The following is a 17,856-nucleotide window of genomic DNA, read 5'->3' as shown; positions in this document are numbered from 1 at the left end:
GGAAGATCAGAAACCTTTTTCATATGTAACACTTTTAACAAAGTGGTTCAAGCACAGAGGGCATTTCAGCTCAAGTGTAACATGCTTTCAGTTTAACATCTCAGTACTGCCTCTTTGTTGATTGTCGTAAGCCTTGCCTTGAGACAAGTCTCCATAAATGCCTTTTAAGGCATTTTTAAATTTGCTCCTTTGCAGTCTTATAAAGTAATTGAATCTTGCTGCTTTCGACGTGGAATTTTTGAAATTGCATTAATAAAAATACGAAAGATAATTTGCCCTTAAAGAATACAAATTGTGAGTGTATGTAACTAACATCCAGTTGGTACACATTTACATGAGCATTGTAGATTTTAGATACTGAAGTTTAATAACATGCGTTACATACAGTGATTTTCACAGGCATTTTGTCAATTAATGACTAACGGGCCTTAGTTTTCGAGGCTTTCAGCTCAGGTGTAGTTGGAGGCTGCATAACGGAAGGCAGCACTTCCTGAAGCACAGGTAAAGCAAAGACCAAAATGAGATTTAAAACTACTTCAGAGTATTAACTTTTTCTCCCTACTGAAAGGGGAGTAAGGTAAGAAAAATCTTCAGGGAACCTATCAGTTCAAGAAGATCCAGGTAGCCTCTCTGAGCCTCCTGCTCCAGTCTGAGACACTGGTTCTCCAGGTGTGGTCCCCAGACCAGCAGTGTCTGCTTCATCTGGAAACTTGATAAAAATGTAGCCTTCCAGGGCCACATCCCAGGCCTAATGAATCAGAGTCTCTGGGGGGCGGGGCACAGGAATCGGTTTTAACAAGTTCTCCAGGTGATGCTAAGGTTTGAGGAAACTGCTTTATAGGAAACATGGAGCTAACTCGGTGCTTCACACTTTGGGAAGCACTCAGGTAGAACAGTGGTTCCAACTCTACTGACCTTTTGCATCATCAAGGGAGCTCAAAATCCCAGTACCCAAGCCACACCCCAGACCAATTCATTCACGACCTCTGGGATGGCAGTGTAGATTTTCAAATTTCCAGTGGTTCCAAAGCGGACGCAGGTTTGAGGTGGAATATACTAAATCCTTTGTTGGCATTTCAGCAGTCTTCACAGCATCTGCACCAGAAGTAGGTTCCATTTCAAGACCACTTTGCTCATCCATAAAAAGCAACTCCTCATCTGCTCAGATTTTATCCTGACCTTGTGGCAATTCAGTCCCATCTTCAGGCTCCACTTCTAATTCTAGTTCTCTTGCTGTTTCTACTACATCTGAAGTTACTTTCTCCACTGAAACTTTGAAGCCCTCAAAGTCATCCATGAGGACTGGGAACGGTTTCTTCCAAATTCCTGTGAATGTAGACATTTTGACCTCTTCCTAAGAGTCACTCATGCCCTTAATGGCATTTAGAAAGGTGAAGTTTTCTGGAAGGTTTTCGATTTTCTTTGCCCAGATCCATCAGAGAAATCACTGTCTGTGGCAGCTATAGCCTTATGAAAAGTATTTCTTAAATAATAAGACTTGAAAGTTAAGGGGCATGTGGGTGGGTCAGTCAGGTGAGTGTCTGACTTCGGCTCAGGTCAAAAGTTGAAATTACTCCTTGACCCATGGACTCTAGAATGGATATTGTGTTAGCAGGCATGAAAACCACATTAATCTCATGGTCCAGCTCCATCAGATCTCTTGGGTGACCAAGTACATTGTCAGTGAGCAGTACTATTCTGAAAGGAATCTTTTCTGAGCAGTTCTTAACAGTGGGCTTCAAATATTTCAATAAACCATTTTGTAAGCAAATGTGCTGTTGTTCCATTTATAGAGTACATATTCTATAAATAGCTCTAACATAATTCTTAAGGGCCCTAAGATTTTTGGAATGGTAAATGAGCATTGACTTCAATGTAAAATTACCAGCTAACATTAGCCCCTAAGAGGAGTCAGCCTGTCCCCTTTGAAGCTTTGAAGCCAGGCACTGACGTCTCCTCTCTAGCTGTGAAGTCCAAAGTGGCATTTTCTTCCAAAAGAAAACTGTTTTGGGGGCGCCTGGGTGGCTCAGTCAGTTAAGCGTCTGACTTTGGCTTAGGTCATGATCTCACGGCTAGTGAGTTCGAGCCCCATGTCAGGCTCTGTGCTGACAGCTCAGAGCCTGGAGCCTGCTTCAGATTCTGTGTCTCCCTCTTTCTCTGCCCCTCCCCTGCTCATGCACGCTCTCTCTCTCTCTCTCTCTCTCTCTCTCTCTCTCTCTCAAAAACATGAAAAAAAAATTTTAAGCTGTTTTTGTCTACACAGAAAATCTGTTGTTTAGTGTAGCCACCTTCTTTAATTCTCTTAGCTGGATCTTCTGGATAACTTGCTGCTTCACCTCATACTTTTATGTTATGGAGATAACTTCCTTCCTTAAACCTCATGAACCAACCTCTGCTAACTTCCAAATTTTCTTCTGCAACTTCCTCACTTCCCTCAGACTTAAAAGAATTGAAGAGAGTTAGGGCCTTGCTCTGGATTAGGCTTTGGCTTAAGGGAATGTAGCAGCTAATTTGATCTTGTATCCAGACCACCAAATCTTTCTTCATATCAGCAGTTAAGACGGCTGTTTTGCTTTCTTATCATTCGTGTGTTCACTGGAGTAGTGTATGTTCAATTTCCTTCAAGATCTTTTTTTGAACTTTGGCATTCACAGCTTGTGAGAGGCCTAGCTTTTGGCCTGTCTCTGCTTTTGACATGCCTTCCTCATTAAGCTGAATCATTTTTAGGTTTTAATTTGAAGTGAGAGATGTGTGATTCTTTCTTTCCCTTGAACATTTGGAGGCCATTGTAGGGTTATTAAGCGGCCTAATTTCAATACAGTTGTGTCTCAAGGAATCAGGAGGCCTGAGGAGAGGGAGAGAGGTGAGTGGAACAGTCAGAACACACACAACATTTATGGGTTAAGTTCGTGGGCCCCAAAACAACTGCAAAAGTAACCTCAGAGATCACTGATGTCATATCACCATAACAAATATAATGAAAAAGTTTTAAAAATTGTGAGAATTACCAAAATATTACACAGATACGAAGCGAACCAATGCTTTTGGGAAAATTACACCAATAGACTTACTTGGTATAGGATTGCCACAAACCTTCAGTTTGTGAAAAATGTGGTATCCATGAAAGGCAACAAAGTGAAGTGCAATAAAACAAGGTATGCTTGTATACTGAAGGATAGTGGTTGTCTCCAGGAAAAGCTCTTGTGAGGTTGAGTTGTAAGCTGAACTAGCCATGTTTTTCCCCGTGGAACACTAATTTTATTTGGAAGAATAACTGACAAAATGTGGTTGTTCAGACTAAGGAATTGGCAGACATTTTTTCAACATGAACCAAGTAAGCCTGGCGCTTTAAGGAAAACAACTGGCCATATTTGTCCTCGATAATAAATTTCAGCTTTCGAGCAGAAAAATGACTTTGGAAAACTTGCATCTGCCCCTGTAACCTTGACAGCATCCCAGTACTTACTTTTTCTGATGAGATTAGTGATATGTGATAGTTTTGAACATGATTGGTTGGCAGGGTGTATTGAGACATAGAGATTATAGAACAAACTGTGTCAGCAGTGGAAGATGTGCATAATTCAGTGATGCCGAAAAGTCCTACCTGGGCAAAAAGGTCAATTCAAAACGCAAGATAGACTAATGGTTTTAATCTAACAGAGAATGAAATTTCAATACTATGGTTTCAGATTCCACGTCGCAACTAACTTTTAGGAAACTCCACTTGGAAAGTCTCAAAGTAGTAACAAACAATATCCACAATTATCAGAAAGACTTTTAAAATTCTATTTGTTCCCTTTTTCAACTACATATTTATATGAGGCTGGATTTTCTTACATATACTTCAAGGAAAACAACCTAAAACAATAGATTGAATGTAGAAGCAGATAGGGAAATCTCACCATCTTCCATTAAGCAAGACATTAAAGAGATTTGCAAAATATAAAGCAGTGCCACTCAGTTTGGGTAAACTGGTTATTTTTCATGATTTTATTTATGCTAGCATGTGGTGGGTTTGTTATTAGATTTAATGAAGTAGTAAATGAATAATTCAGAAATTTCTCAGTTTTAATTTCTGAGACCTTCAGTATAATATAATCTACATAACCATGTTTGTTTTTAATTATTTTAATACTTAAAAATACCTTAAACATGACTTCAATAATGTTAAAAATTTTTCAGTTTTAATTTCTAAAATAGTCAATATAATAAATGTAACCTGCAAAAACATAAGCTTTTTAAGTTTTATGTTGATTCCAGTATAGTTATCCTACAGTGTTACATTAGTTTCAAGGTGAACAATGTTATGATTCAACACTTCCATACACCCAGTGTTCACCACAAGGGCCCTCCTTAATCCCCATTGCTTATTTCACCCATCCCCCCATCCACGCTCCTCTGGTAGCCATCAGTTTGTTCTCTATGGTCAAGAGTTAAGCTTCTTGGTTTGTCTCTTTTTGTTTTCCCTTTGCTTATTTGTTTTGTTTCTTAACTTCCACGTATGAGTGAAATCATATGGCATTTGTCTTTCTGTGACTCCTTTTGCTTAGCATTATATTGTCTGGCTCCATCCATGTCATTGCAAATACCAAGATTTCATTCTTTTTAGGGCTGAATAATATTTTGTGTGTGTATGTATGTATGTATATGTATATATGTATACATATATATGAACATACTACATCTTATTTATCCATTCATCAATCAGTGGATGCTTGACTGCTTCCATATCATGGCCATGGTGAATAATGCTGCTATAAGCATACAGGTGCACGTATCCTTCTGAATTGGTGTTTTTGTATTCTTTGAGTAAATACTCCATAGTGCAATTGCTGGATCATAGGGTAGTTCTAACTTTTTGAGGAACTCCCACATATTCTTTTCCGTAGTGGCTGCACAAGTTTGCATTCCCACCAATAGTAAGTGTTCCTTTTCTCCACATCCTCGCCAACAGCTGTTGTTTCTTGTGTTGCTTTTAGCCATTCTGACAGTTATGAGGTCATATCTCATTGTAGTTTTGATTTGCAGTTCTCTGATGGTAATTGATGTGACTATCTTTTCGTGGGTCTCTTGGCCATCTATCTAATCTTCTTTGAAGAAATGTGTGTTTGTGTCTTCTGCCCATTTTATAATTGGATTATTTGTTTCTTACATGTTGAGTTCTGTAAGTTTTAAAATATATTTTGGATACTAACTCTTTATTGGATGTCATTTGTAAATATCTTCTCCCTTTCAGTAGGCTGCCTTTTAGTTTTGTTTCCTTTGCTGGTGCAGAAACTTTTTATTTTGATGAAGTCCCAATAGTTTATTTTTGCTTTTGTTTCTCTTGCCCCAGACTTATTTAGTAAGAAGTCGCTATGGCCGGTGTCAATGAGGTTACTGCTTGTGTTCTCTGCTAGGATTTTTATGGTTTCAGATCTCATATCTAGGTCTTTAATCCATTTTGAATTTTTGTATATGGGGTCAGAGAATGGTCCAGTTTTCCCAACACCATTTGTTGAACAGACTGTCTTTAGCCCATTGGATACTCTTTTATGCTTTGTTAAAGATTAATTGACCATGTAATTGTGGGTTTATTTCTGGGTTTTCTACTCTGTTCCATTGATCTATGTGTCTGTTTTTGTGCCAGTATCATACAGTTTTGATGACTACAGCTTTGCAGTCTAACTTGAAGTCCAGAATTGTGATGCCTCCAGCTTTGCTTTTTCAAGATTGCTTTGGTTACTCAGGGTCTTTTGTAGTTCTATACAAATTCTAGGATTTTTGTTCTAGTTTTGTGGAGAATGCTGGTGGTATTTTGGTGTTAATTCCTTTGGGTAGAATAGACATCTTAACAATATTTGTACTTCCAGTCCATGGGAATGGAATGTCTTTTCGTTTCTTTGTGTCTTCTTCAGTTTCTTTCATCAGTATTTTATTCCTAGGTATCTTAGTATTTTTGGAGCAATTGTAAATGGGATTTTCTTAATTTCTCTTTCTGCTGCTTCATTATTGGTATATAGAAATACCACAGATTTCTGTACATTGATTTTGCATCCTGTGACATTACTGAATTTGTTGATCACTTCTAGTAGTTTTTTGGTGGGGTCTTTTGCGTTTTCTATATATAGTGTCATGTCATCTGTAAGTATGAATATTTCACTTCTTCCTTACTGATCTGGATGCCTTTTATTTATTTTTGTTGTCTGATTGCTGTGGCTAGGACTTTCAGTATTATGTTGAGTAACAGTGGGGAGCGTGGACATCCTTGTCTTGTTCCTAACCTTAGAGAAAAAGCTGTTTTTCCCCATTAAGGATGTTAACTGTTTTTCATAGATGGCCTTTATTATATTGAGGTATGTTCCCTCTGAACCTACTCTGTTGAAGACTTTTATCATGAATGAAGGTTGTACTTTGTCAAGTGTTTTTTGTGCCCATTGAAATGATACGGTTTTTTTTTTTTTCCTTTCTCTTAATGTTGTATCACATTGATTGATTTGTGAATATTGAACCAGCCTTGCATCCCAGGAATAAATCCCACTTGACGGTGATGAATGATTTAAAACAAAACAAAACAAAAGCACAAGATTTTGAAGTCCTTGATAATTTTTAAGAGTATAAAGAGTACCTGAGACCAAGAAGTTTGAGAACTGCTGCTTTAAGGGTCTCTGGTCCCTTTGCTATAGATTCCAGAATCTTTTGCATATTGCCCTCAGTGTTTTGCAGGCCACAGTGAGAGAGGCAAGGACTCAGCCTCGGTTAAGAGAGAGTCAGCAGTAGTGGGAGAAGAAGAGCCGAGTGCCTGACTCAAAGCCAGGCAACCTGGTCTGTGCCTCTTTGCCAGGAAACCGAATGTTCCAGTGTCGCTGGGGGAGGGAGGCGCTGGGACTGAGGGTGACAGGTGGACTCCCTGTGTGATGTACCCACAATAACCACTGGTTTAATCACCCACTTGCATTGTAAATTCTCACTTCCACTACTCTTCACAAGAGGGACTTAAGATTTTTCTTTCATGTCTAGTTGGCTTAACCACTATTGGATATTTTGTTTTTATTTCGGGTCATTTCAACCTCCTGCTCGTCCCACTGCCAAATTTCTGATGTATCTTTGACATGCAGGGATGCGCTTCACAGCTTCACACTGTCTGCTCCCTCCTCATCCCTGCCAACAGCTATTGGTGCTCCTGAGGTGTTTGTCATTTGCCTATTAATTACATGCGTTGTGTCTGCCCCCATTCACTGCATTGAGTAAGTGAGCAGTAAGTCAGTCAGCAGTAACTACATAGCAGGGGAAGGTTTAGGGAGATACACAAACAGGGCTTGTGGAACAAGAAAACTGGTGGTGGTGGGGGTTGAGTGTCATAGTATTTGTATGACAAACACCCACGGGAAAATACCTTATCTGACAACCCTCCTGTGCCTGTACTACTTTGTTAAAAGTGATAAGGAAAGGGACGTTTTTGATCTTACTGCCCTTTACTGAATATCTTGTCAGAGTAAAGCTAGAGAAATCATTGGACAGGGACAGAGTAAATTCTTTAAATGTCAACTAACGTTTCTACCCTTTATGCTTATATAAGAAAATCAACAGCGTAAGTGCTGACACCATTACTTTAAAGATAATTACTTAAAAATATTCAAGTTATATGTTCTAATTAGCTGCTTATTGTAAGGGAGAATGTTGAGGTTGACAAAGGGCTGAGTTTATGTACTGTTTTTTGGAGCAGCTCAGAGCGGTTCATTGTGATGATTGGAAAGGCCTTTTTTTTTTACATGGGAAACTAATTGTTTTGACAATAATTTAGCAGGAATTATGCCAAGAAAAAGTTTGGATAGCCCTTTAGTGATTAATTGCCCATTCCCAGTCATTCATCATACATTTTTCTCCCTACTTGTGGTACTTACATAATGTCTGGTTCTGATTTATGTAGTCTGAAGAGGCAGCCTGGAATGATCTGAGTACTGTGTGTGTGTGTGCACGTGCATGTGTAGGAAAGAGAGGGAAGTGAAAAAAAAAACACTTGAATGAGGACAAGTGAGAGGTTTGATGGACAGTGACTTGTTTTCACTTTTTAATTTTGAAGAAAAATCAAAATATTTGACATGCTATAATTTGGGCCAATTTTAGGCAATAAATGTCGTAAAATATTATAAACAAAACTCTGTCATGGAAAAATAAGTTATCTATCATGAGCCATTCAACTACTTGGTAACCACTTTTTTTTTCTTTCTTTTTTTTTTTTTTTTTTTTTTGTCAGTATTACAGAAGACACCTTTTGGTAAAAACCAGGTTTACCCTCAATGACCTGTTAAGTCGCTTGTGCTCATTTTCATAATTTTTTTTTTTTAATAAATGGAAGTGTGTACACCTTCATTCCCTCTACCTATTTTGCCCATCCACCCAGCCCCTTCCTTTCTGGTAACCACCAACTTTGTTTTCTGTATGTAAGAGTCTGTTTCATTGTTCATTTGTTTTGTGTTTTAGATTCCACATATAAATGAAATACAATATTTGTCCTTCTCTATCTCATTTAGCATAATATCCTCTAGGTCCATCCTTGTTGCAAATGGCCAGATCTTATTCCTCTTTACGGACGAGTAATATTCCAGTGTATATACATATACCACATCTTTATCCATTTATCTGTGGATAGACACTTAGGTTGGTTTGATATCTTGGCTATTATACATAATGCTGCAGTAAACATAGGGGTGCATATATCCTTTCAAATTACTGTTTTCATTTTCTTTGGTAAATGGCCAGTAGTGGAACTACTGGTATTTCTATTTTAATTGTTCGAGGAACCTCCATATTGTTTTCCACAGTGGCTATACCACTGCATTCCCCGCCAACAATGCACAAAAATTACCTTCTCTCCCTACCCTTGCCAACATTTGTTATTTCTTGTCTTTTGATCCTTTCATTCTGGCAGGTATAAGGTGATATCTCATTGGATTTTGATTTACATTTCCCTGATGATGAGTGATGTTGAGCATCTTTTCATGTACATTTTGGCTATCTGTAAGTCTTCTTTGGAAAAATGCCTACTCAGGTCCTCTGCCCATTTTTTTTTTTACTGGATTATGTATTTTTTGGTTGTTGAATTGTAGAAGTTATATTTTAGATTATTGACCTGTTATCCAATATATAATTTACAAATATCTTCTCCCATTCAATAGGTTGCCTTTTCATTTTGTTGATGGTTTCCTTTGCTGTGCAAAAGCTTTTTATTTGATGTAGTTCCAATAGTTTATTTTTGCTTTTGTTTCCCTTGCCTGAGAAGTCAGGTCCATCCAGAAAAATGTTGCTGGGGCTGATGTCCAAGAGATTACTGCCTGTGTTTTTTTCCTAGGATTTTTATGGTTTTAGGCCTTCAATTCATTTTATTTTTGTGTATGGTGTAAGAAAGTGGCCTAGTTTCATTCTTTGCACATAGCTGTCCAGTTTTCGCAGCACTGTTTGTGGGGGGACTGTCTTTTCTTCATTGTATACTCTTGCCTCCTTTGTTGTAGATTAATTGACCATATAAGTATGGGATTGTTTCTGGGCTATCATGTTCCATTGATCTGTGTGTGTTTTTGTCCCACTGCCATACCATTTTGATTACCATAGCTTTGTAGTATATCTTGAAGTTTGGGATTTTGATACCTCCCTGCTTTGTTCTTCTTTCTCAAGATTGCTTTGGCTATTTGGAGTCTTTTGTGGTTCCATATAAACTATGATTATTTGTCCTAGTTCTGCGAAAAATACTACTGGTATTTTGATAGAGATTGCATTGGGTGATATGGATATTTTATCTCTCCATTTGTGTCTTCAGTTTCTTTCATTAGTGTCTTACTATTTTCAGAGTACAGGTCTTTCACCTTTTTGGCTAAATTTATTCCAAGATATTTTATTGTAATATTCCTTTAAAATTATTAAGGAACTCTAATTTGAAAGTATATTTAAGATCACTTTCTTGGCAGTCTCAAAGCTTTAAGCCTAGACATTGTGGTGTTTTAACGGGAACAAATCCCTCCCCCTCTGCACCCCCGTTTTCTGCACTTGATAGCAAGCATGATGGTCAGATTTGTTACAGTAGTAATTAAGCGCTGGAAGAAATGGGACACTGGCCCCACACAGATTGTGCCTTTGCTTGGATCAACTGGCACTGAAGGTGTCTTTTTCCCTTTTCAGGCTTCAGGCTGTGATGGGTCGGAGATTCCGGACGAAGTGAAGCTGATCGGGTTTGCCCAGTTGAGTGTCAGCTGATGTATGTCCCTTGACATCTCCCCCTGATTTGTCATGCCCCCACCTCACACCATTCCCCTCGATCTTCCTCCCCCACCCCTACTCCCTCCCCCTCACTCCCAATTCCCACAAAATCAGAAGATTGTGAAGAGTCTGGCTTCAGTGACATGGGATAAAAAAGAATTTTTTTAAACTTACAACACTCCGAGTTCTGCTTTATTCTCTAGCAATCCACAGTATGAGAACAAGCAAATGCCACAGCTGCACGACTGTTGCTAATTTTTCCAAAAGCTATTTAATATTCTTAGCAATCAATTCGGATATCCCTTAAGTGAAAAGAATCTGAAATACACTCAGGTGGTCCTATTTATTGGCAACAAAAGGAATTTTTTCTATCAGAAGCCTATTTCTTCTTTCATTGTTGTTCTGTTCTACTTTAATTGTACATCTGACAATACTGCCTCTTTTATGTTGTATTTAGAAATTAATATACTTATAAAATTAAGATTTATTAGTCAAACTTGAATTCTAGTTTTAAAACTGACTGTGAATTTTATTTTTCATATATTTATGCATTACACACCTTAGCTATAAGAAGAAAAGTTTTTGATTATATGCTTCTTGCAGTTAATCTCTTGTTATTTAAACAAAAAAAATCAGGTCTATCTTTGGAGTATTTATAACTTTTGATTTTTGAAATGACTGAATTAGGAACTTAGATGCTTATTCTTTTGGTTTGTTTGCCTAAAAACCAATCCACAATCTGATTGTCTCTTGGGAGAGGGAGGTGCCTTGCAAACTTTCATATTAAGAATGTGCCTGAGGCTGCTTTACTCTGGAATAGTCTCAGATCTAAAACTTCCTCTACATAAAGTGGCATATGTAAGTTTTGCTTCATTGGAACATATAGAATGCTATATAAAATGTTGCCATTCTATTAGACTGCTAATTATGTACCCATCTGTGATTTGACTTCTCTGTGATAGGATTTGTTATTCCAAAGGTGATAAACTTGAAGATACCAGAATCTGAGTTTTACTTGAAATTCTGCAGAATACCCAGATGGAGTGAGAAATAGAAAGGGTTTTTGTGCAATGACTAAAAAAAGGTAAAATGCTGTTAAGTTTCGAGAATAAATACTTTCACCCAAGTAGCCCTCTGCTTGACTATATATTAAGGAATAGTAAACCTTAGGATTTTCAAAATTGGAGTCTAAACTTTCAGGGAGGTGGGCTCCCAGGATGGTACCATTGCTCTTTCCTAGCTAACCCTAGATATGGCAGCTCTTTAATGTACTTTAAAAAGCAAATATATATTACTAAGGAAAGAAAAGTTATTTATAATTGCCTTGTCATAATTGTTAAGGTGTTCTAGAGCCATTTGCATACAACTTAATGTAATTTCATTCCATTCTATTGTTTACACAACAATTACTCAAAGATGACTGCAAAGGTAAAAGGAAAATAAAAGTGTATTGCACAAAGAGATGGTGTCACATGGTTTCCTTCCTCCTTCAGGTAGCACCTGCATGGCAGCAGTGAGATTTAGCACTCCCATGCCTCCCAAGAACTAAGGAGGGAAAAGTGCCCTAAAGGGAACAAGGCATCCATTCAGTCTGAGAATCAGGTTTGACGATTATTCACACTCCATGTAGTAGGGCCACAGGGAACGAGAGCAAAAAAATTCCTTACAGCCAATTCATTTTAGCCCTGAGGCTTGGAGTGGTTAAGTGACTTTTCCAGGGCCCTTCACAAAGCTACTTACAGAGCTGGTCTCCCAAGGCCCTGGTTCTGATATTCAGAGCATGTTCTTAACACTGTATACAACTTGTAGACGAAAATAGTGTAAGACCCTCATCTTCTGAGAGAGTCAAACATACCTGAATAACTGGAGGACCTTGTTTTGCAACAATAGTGATAAGTATCATATAATATCTGTTTAATGTATGTCCATAGTCCCACATCTTTACTGCTAGCATTTGAGAGAGTTTATATACATCCATACGATAGGACAAAGATTTTTTTAATGAGAAAATTAGGATGAAGGGTCCATAAGAACTGGTTAACAGTATGAATGCAAGGGTCAAGTTCATGCAAAGAGGTGTCTGCGTACAGCCCACTCGTTTTTTGTTTTTTGTTTTTTTTCCTTTCTAAAGTTAGGAGAAATACAGTTTTTCCTAGTACTAAAGCCTGCAATGACTGACTTTTTCTCTAGGCAGTTACATTTAGGTATTCAGAAACTTCAAAACTCTCCGAACAGCCCTACAAATACATACATAGTTAAGTTTTGAACACTTACCTTTTCTAGTGCTTTCAGCACATGCTCAGAGTCATGTGATAGGAAGTGCCAGTACCAGTCAGCAAGGAGCTGAGAGTGTAGTCCAAGCAGTTACTGTCACTTGTGCTCTTGAAAGACACAGTAATCAAACAGTTTAAAAGGAACGAATGCACTGTATGACCATGACTGTTTCTCTTAGCCAAGCTTTTGAGGAAAAAGGACATACAGCAATGAAGCAATCAAGGACCCAAGCTCCACTGAACACGTATGTCGTATTATTTGGATAGATTCATATGCCTTGACAAACAGGTGGGTTCACAGCCTCTTAGGAGAATCAAGGCACCCACGTCTCATACCTAAATACACACAAAAACTTTTTAACATCAGTGTGCCTCTATTATGGTCAACTTGTAAAGCTGTAGTAATAGAAGCAAGTTCCCTTTTATCTCATTTGAACTCCCAATGTATTGTCCTTGTGCGAAAACAATGGTTTTCTGCATTTAAAACAACTTTTAGAGATCCTTATAAGTCATGTGTGATAAAAATGTCTTATTTTTCCAGGAAAAAAAAGTAGCCTTTAGTTCCCCATGTGTTCCGTATCTTATGTGCTGGTAAACATGGTGGATGGCCCGCACGTCTGAGTAGGGTCAGGTAGTAGTCTTTAGACGAAGACCCAAGAATTCCCTCAAAAAAATATTCCTACATACAATGATGTTGGCATGTAAAATTTTCCTATTAGGAATTTTCATTCACTCATTTCAGTAATGCACCTACAGTCTATTTAGTTTTAAGCAATATACCTCCCGGGTGAACCCTCCAAGTTAAATTACAGAGATGGTGAACATAAGCCCAATTCACGTTGGAGGGCTTCTGCCAAAACTTGGGATTTGCATTTGACAGTAAACGATCTTTTTGTTTTTTCTTGGAAGTACATTTGATAACAGAAGCTGTTGCTTAGTGAGGCCCACTGAGGTTGTGACAGTAAAATCATATGATCAACTTAAAATAAAATGTTATCAATTTCTTATAACTGAAAACATGATTCTAATTCACCCCAAAGTGGCCTTTATACAATATGATTCCACTTAAAGGGAACCCAGATATACCTGTTTTTCTGCTGTACATATTTATATTGCCAGATCCTAGCTAAGAACGCTGACTCTCACCAGGATATTTAGGGGTAGTTTGAATATAAGTAGGGTGCCATGGTGGGTGGTACTAGAACATTCCCCCTCAGGACTGGAATGTCCCAGCCTGGAAGTACACGCTGCTTTCCAGGGTTCTAAGTTTCAAGAGGTCTGTTACAAGCCCTAACAGCCATAAACAAATGGCTTTCAAGTGATAATTTCCATTGTGTATCTTCATGAACTAAAAATTCAAGTATAATGAGTTTGATTATAAGTGAGTGTTACCTTTAGGCTAATGCAACACTGCCTGGAGTTTGGTGCTTGGGATGTGCACTCTCAGGAATAATAGAAATATTTAAGGCATGTAACTGATGCAGACAGTAAGAAAATATGTTTAAAAGGATAAAGTGACTCACTCCCTCAGTATATCGATTAACACCCAAACCACCACCAAAAATGAGGGAGCTGGCACTCCACTGGAAAAGACAAGGCATCAAAAAATGGTCAAAAGTACCTGTTTCCAGGGGCATCCGGATGGCTCAGTCGGTTGAGCATCTGACTCGATTTCAGCTCAAGTCATGCGTGATCTCCTAGTTCGTGGGTTCAAGCCCCACAACCAGCTGTGTGGTGATGGCACAGAGCCTGCTTGGGATTCTTTCTCCCCCTCTCTCTGCCACGTTCCAGCTCTTGCTTGCTCGCACACATGCTCTCTGTCTCTCTGAATAAATAAACAAACATTAAAAAAAAATACCTGTTTGCAAAATGTCCCAGTGGTTGCCCAGCTGATATTATGCCACGGAGAAAAATGCATGGTCAAATAACAGTGATGTCCTTTTATCTGCCTTCTTTTGCCTTGCTCACCAAACCTAGCTGGGTAGTTTGGGTATCTAAGAACAGTGAAGAAAATCAACATGATTAGATTATAAGCCACTGTGCATCCTGTGCCAAACCAACGGATACTGTTTTCTAATCGAGCATCCCCAGGTGGAAACACTGAAACACATAAAACTTCCCCCTACGTGAGTTATAGCATACAGAATATCATTAGCTGAAGTTTGTTGAGCCCTTATAATTTAGCTCATAACTCATCAAAGGGCAAGAAATGTTATTAAAAGTTACAATCTTACTCTATTGTTATTTGAATTTGCTACAGAATGATGAAAGGGCAGTAATAGAATAATCATTCCTAGAGTGTACTTATCCCTCATGTAGAAAACCATCTTAAGAAACCAAGACTTGTAATTTATCACAGAGGAAACTGGCTTACTTTCTAAATAGAATATTCAGTAAAATAGCAGGCCCGTAATCTGGGAGGAGGGAGGATAGTGTGCTTCTTTACAAAATGGTGTAGACGATACTCTGGTCCAGCCTTCACCCAGATGAATAATTTGGTGTTGAACAATTCTGGCAGCACTTAGATGTGTTAAGTAACATAAAGTTCAAAATGAATGGTGATCAGAGGAAGGTTGTGTGTATACGCAGGTAGATTTTTCACATACCTCAGTCTTTTTTTTCTCCTCTCCAAACTCAATGGGATTCTGAAAAAGGAAACAGAATCAAAATGAAACAGATGGTTGAGGAAGTATCGTACTGAAATGCCAAGCACTGTTCATGCATGTTATTGGAAAACCCTGACTTCAGATCCAGCACTATTTTCCCATGCTCTAGAACATTGTAATGAAGCTTAGCTGTATACAATATCAAATCTGATTCACAGTAGTCCTGTGATAATGTTTATATGTACACTGAGTCACAACGGAAGATCTAATTCTTATTGAGGTTGAGGATTGTAGCCAGTAAGAGTTTGAAAGCCACTCCTTTAAGCCATTTTGAATTTTTTTTTTTTATTCTTGCAGCCAAAAGCAGTCACTTTGCTAAGTACTTTACATCTTCTCATTTAATCTTAAAAACTCTGTTGGCTAGGTTTTATTACACCACATTAAAGAGGAGAGAACTAAGCCTTAGAAGGACTAAGATGCCCAAGCTAACACAGTAAGTGTCAAATATGAGGCAGGACTTGGAATGTAGGTAAATCTGGTTCTAAAGCCCCCACTCTCAATCATATCAGACAGCCTCCCTACATGATACAAGATATACGTTATTGCAGGCTTTTCTGGACCATGCGCTAAACCAAAGACTTCCTACCTCACCTTAAGCCTCTCAACAACTCTGGGAAATTGGTTTCATTATCTGCATGTTACAGATGAGGAAATAGATGTACACAGGTCTTAAGTAACTTCTCCAAGGTCAGTAGGTAACAGGGACTGAACACAAGTCAGGAGGACTCCAGAACATTTCCACTGTACCTTAGAGAGCTGCCTCTCTTCAGGGCCTATCCAGATTTTGTGGGGCCTGAAATTTCTACGAATGAGGGTAGGGAACTCTAAGTTTGGGTGCAAAGTTACTTGTGGCAAATAGATACCGAGTCTTGCAAGGGGCCCTGACCGTTACTCCTGGTAACTCTGCCACCGGGTCACAGATGTTGCATCTGCTTTTCGATTCATGATTCATATTAGAACTTGTATATTCATCAGAATCTTTTGTGATGTGGCTTCCAAATCTAGGAAGGGAAGTAATTTTTCCAAGATCAAAGAACGCGAGATGGTAGTTTGAGAAGGGACAGTTTCAGCCTGATTATTTTAAGTGCCTTTAAAAAAATAATTAAATTCCAATGTAAACAAAAGAAAAACCAATCACATTCCTTAGTAATAAAACATAAAACCAATGTACCTTCTGCTCAGGCTTTGTTGCCAACTGTCAGTGTGACCTCACCCAAGTTCTGTTTCACTCCACTAAGCCTCAGTGTACTCATTTTTAGATTGAGGGGGATTAATTAGTTGATTATTAACTTCCTTTCCAACATGAACATTCTAGAGGCCTAATTGAGCAAAGGAATGAATAAACCGGTTGCTGCTTGCCTGTAGTGGTCCATCCATTCAGCTGTAACAGTCGAGCTGTTGGTGAATTGAGTTTTAGAAATTCTAATCAAGTAATTAGGAAAGACTTGGTGGTACAGGGAGAGTCAGGTTCAAACTACTTCAAGTTAAAAAGATGGGTATGTTAATTAGCTTGACTATTTCACAATCTATATGTATATTGAAACATCAGGTTGTACACCTTAAATATATATTGTTTTTATTTCTCAATTATGCCTGTGGACACGGTCTTAAGAGAGGTAAAATATTTCTACTTTATGGCTATCCCCTAAGCACCTAGTACTTCACAGGGCCCGTTCCACCAAGCTATTTCTTTCCTCATAGAGCTCCTGTTACAAGAGGAAAGGCAGGAAGTGTGTTGAGGAAAGGAGAGGTGAGGAGAGAGACACCTGACCGACCATCCTACCCACTCATACTGCCTGCCACGTGTGGGTAAAAGCAGCCACAGCGTCCCTGTTGACTCCTATGAGCTAAGTCAAAACCAAAATCTTAGAAATCGCATATCCCTATTATTTCTAGCATTTTTGTTTTATAGTTAATAATGATTAAAATTATTAAAAATAGTTAACATTACTAAAAATAGTGACCACAGAGTACCTATCTTATTCCAACTGCTTTTCATATGTATTATCTCTTAATCTTATTATAACTATGCAGGGGCGCCTGGGTGGCTCAGTCAGTTGAGCGTCCGACTTCGGCTCAGGTCACGATCTCATGGTTTGTGAGTTCAGGCCCCCCCGTGTCAGGCTCTGTGATGACAGCTTGGAACCGGGAGACTACTTCTGATTCTGTGTCTCCCTCTCTCTCTGTTCCTCCCCTGCTCACACTCTGTCTCTCAAAAATAAATAAAGATTTTAAAAAATTAAAAAAAAATAACTATGCAAAGCAGGTATGCCTGTGTCTAAATTACAGATGAAATGAAGTTCAGAGAAGTAACTTATCCAAGATCAACAACAAGTGAATGGCAGTCCTAGAATTTGAATTCACATGTATCTTCCTACTATACCACATTGTCACCCAGTTAAATCTGCATCGTCCCTATATTTATTATAATATAGTATTGTGTATTATATATAATTAAAAAATAGATTATTTAATTGCCTTCCAATCAACCAATAAGCTGCTTACAGGAGCAGTTTCCAAGGAAACTTGGTAATGTCTGGTACAGATCCTTACTGAATATGTGTTGAGAAATACAATATCACTGGCAAGAAAAAAAAATCCATTAGGAGACATGTCTTGTTGAAAAACAATGACTACAATCAGACCAGCAAAGAATCCGGGCATAAAAATTGCAAATAGTAGTT

General features: G+C 38.3%; 1 protein-coding gene across 5 annotated transcripts in view; it reads left to right on the top strand.

The window, feature by feature from the left end:
- Positions 1-17,425, top strand: part of STK39 (serine/threonine kinase 39) — a 313,579-nt gene extending 296,154 nt beyond the window's left edge. For 4 of the 5 annotated variants that reach the window (XM_053215228.1, XM_053215231.1, XM_053215230.1 and 1 more), the window contains 2 exons: positions 10,156-10,214; positions 11,196-17,425. In XM_053215228.1, the coding sequence (XP_053071203.1) occupies positions 10,156-10,214; positions 11,196-11,241 (105 nt within the window). In that variant the 3' untranslated portion in view covers positions 11,242-17,425. Of the gene's footprint in view, positions 1-10,155; positions 10,232-11,195 lie in introns of all 5 variants that reach the window. The other variant, XM_053215229.1, reaches the window with a different exon arrangement.
- The last annotated feature ends 431 nt before the right edge of the window (positions 17,426-17,856 follow it).

Source organism: Acinonyx jubatus, chromosome C1, assembly GCF_027475565.1.
Source record: "Acinonyx jubatus isolate Ajub_Pintada_27869175 chromosome C1, VMU_Ajub_asm_v1.0, whole genome shotgun sequence".
Classification (NCBI taxonomy): Eukaryota; Metazoa; Chordata; class Mammalia; order Carnivora; family Felidae; genus Acinonyx; species Acinonyx jubatus.
The sequence above is the reverse complement of the archived record's forward strand: the minus strand, read 5'-3'. Positions and strand labels throughout refer to the sequence as shown.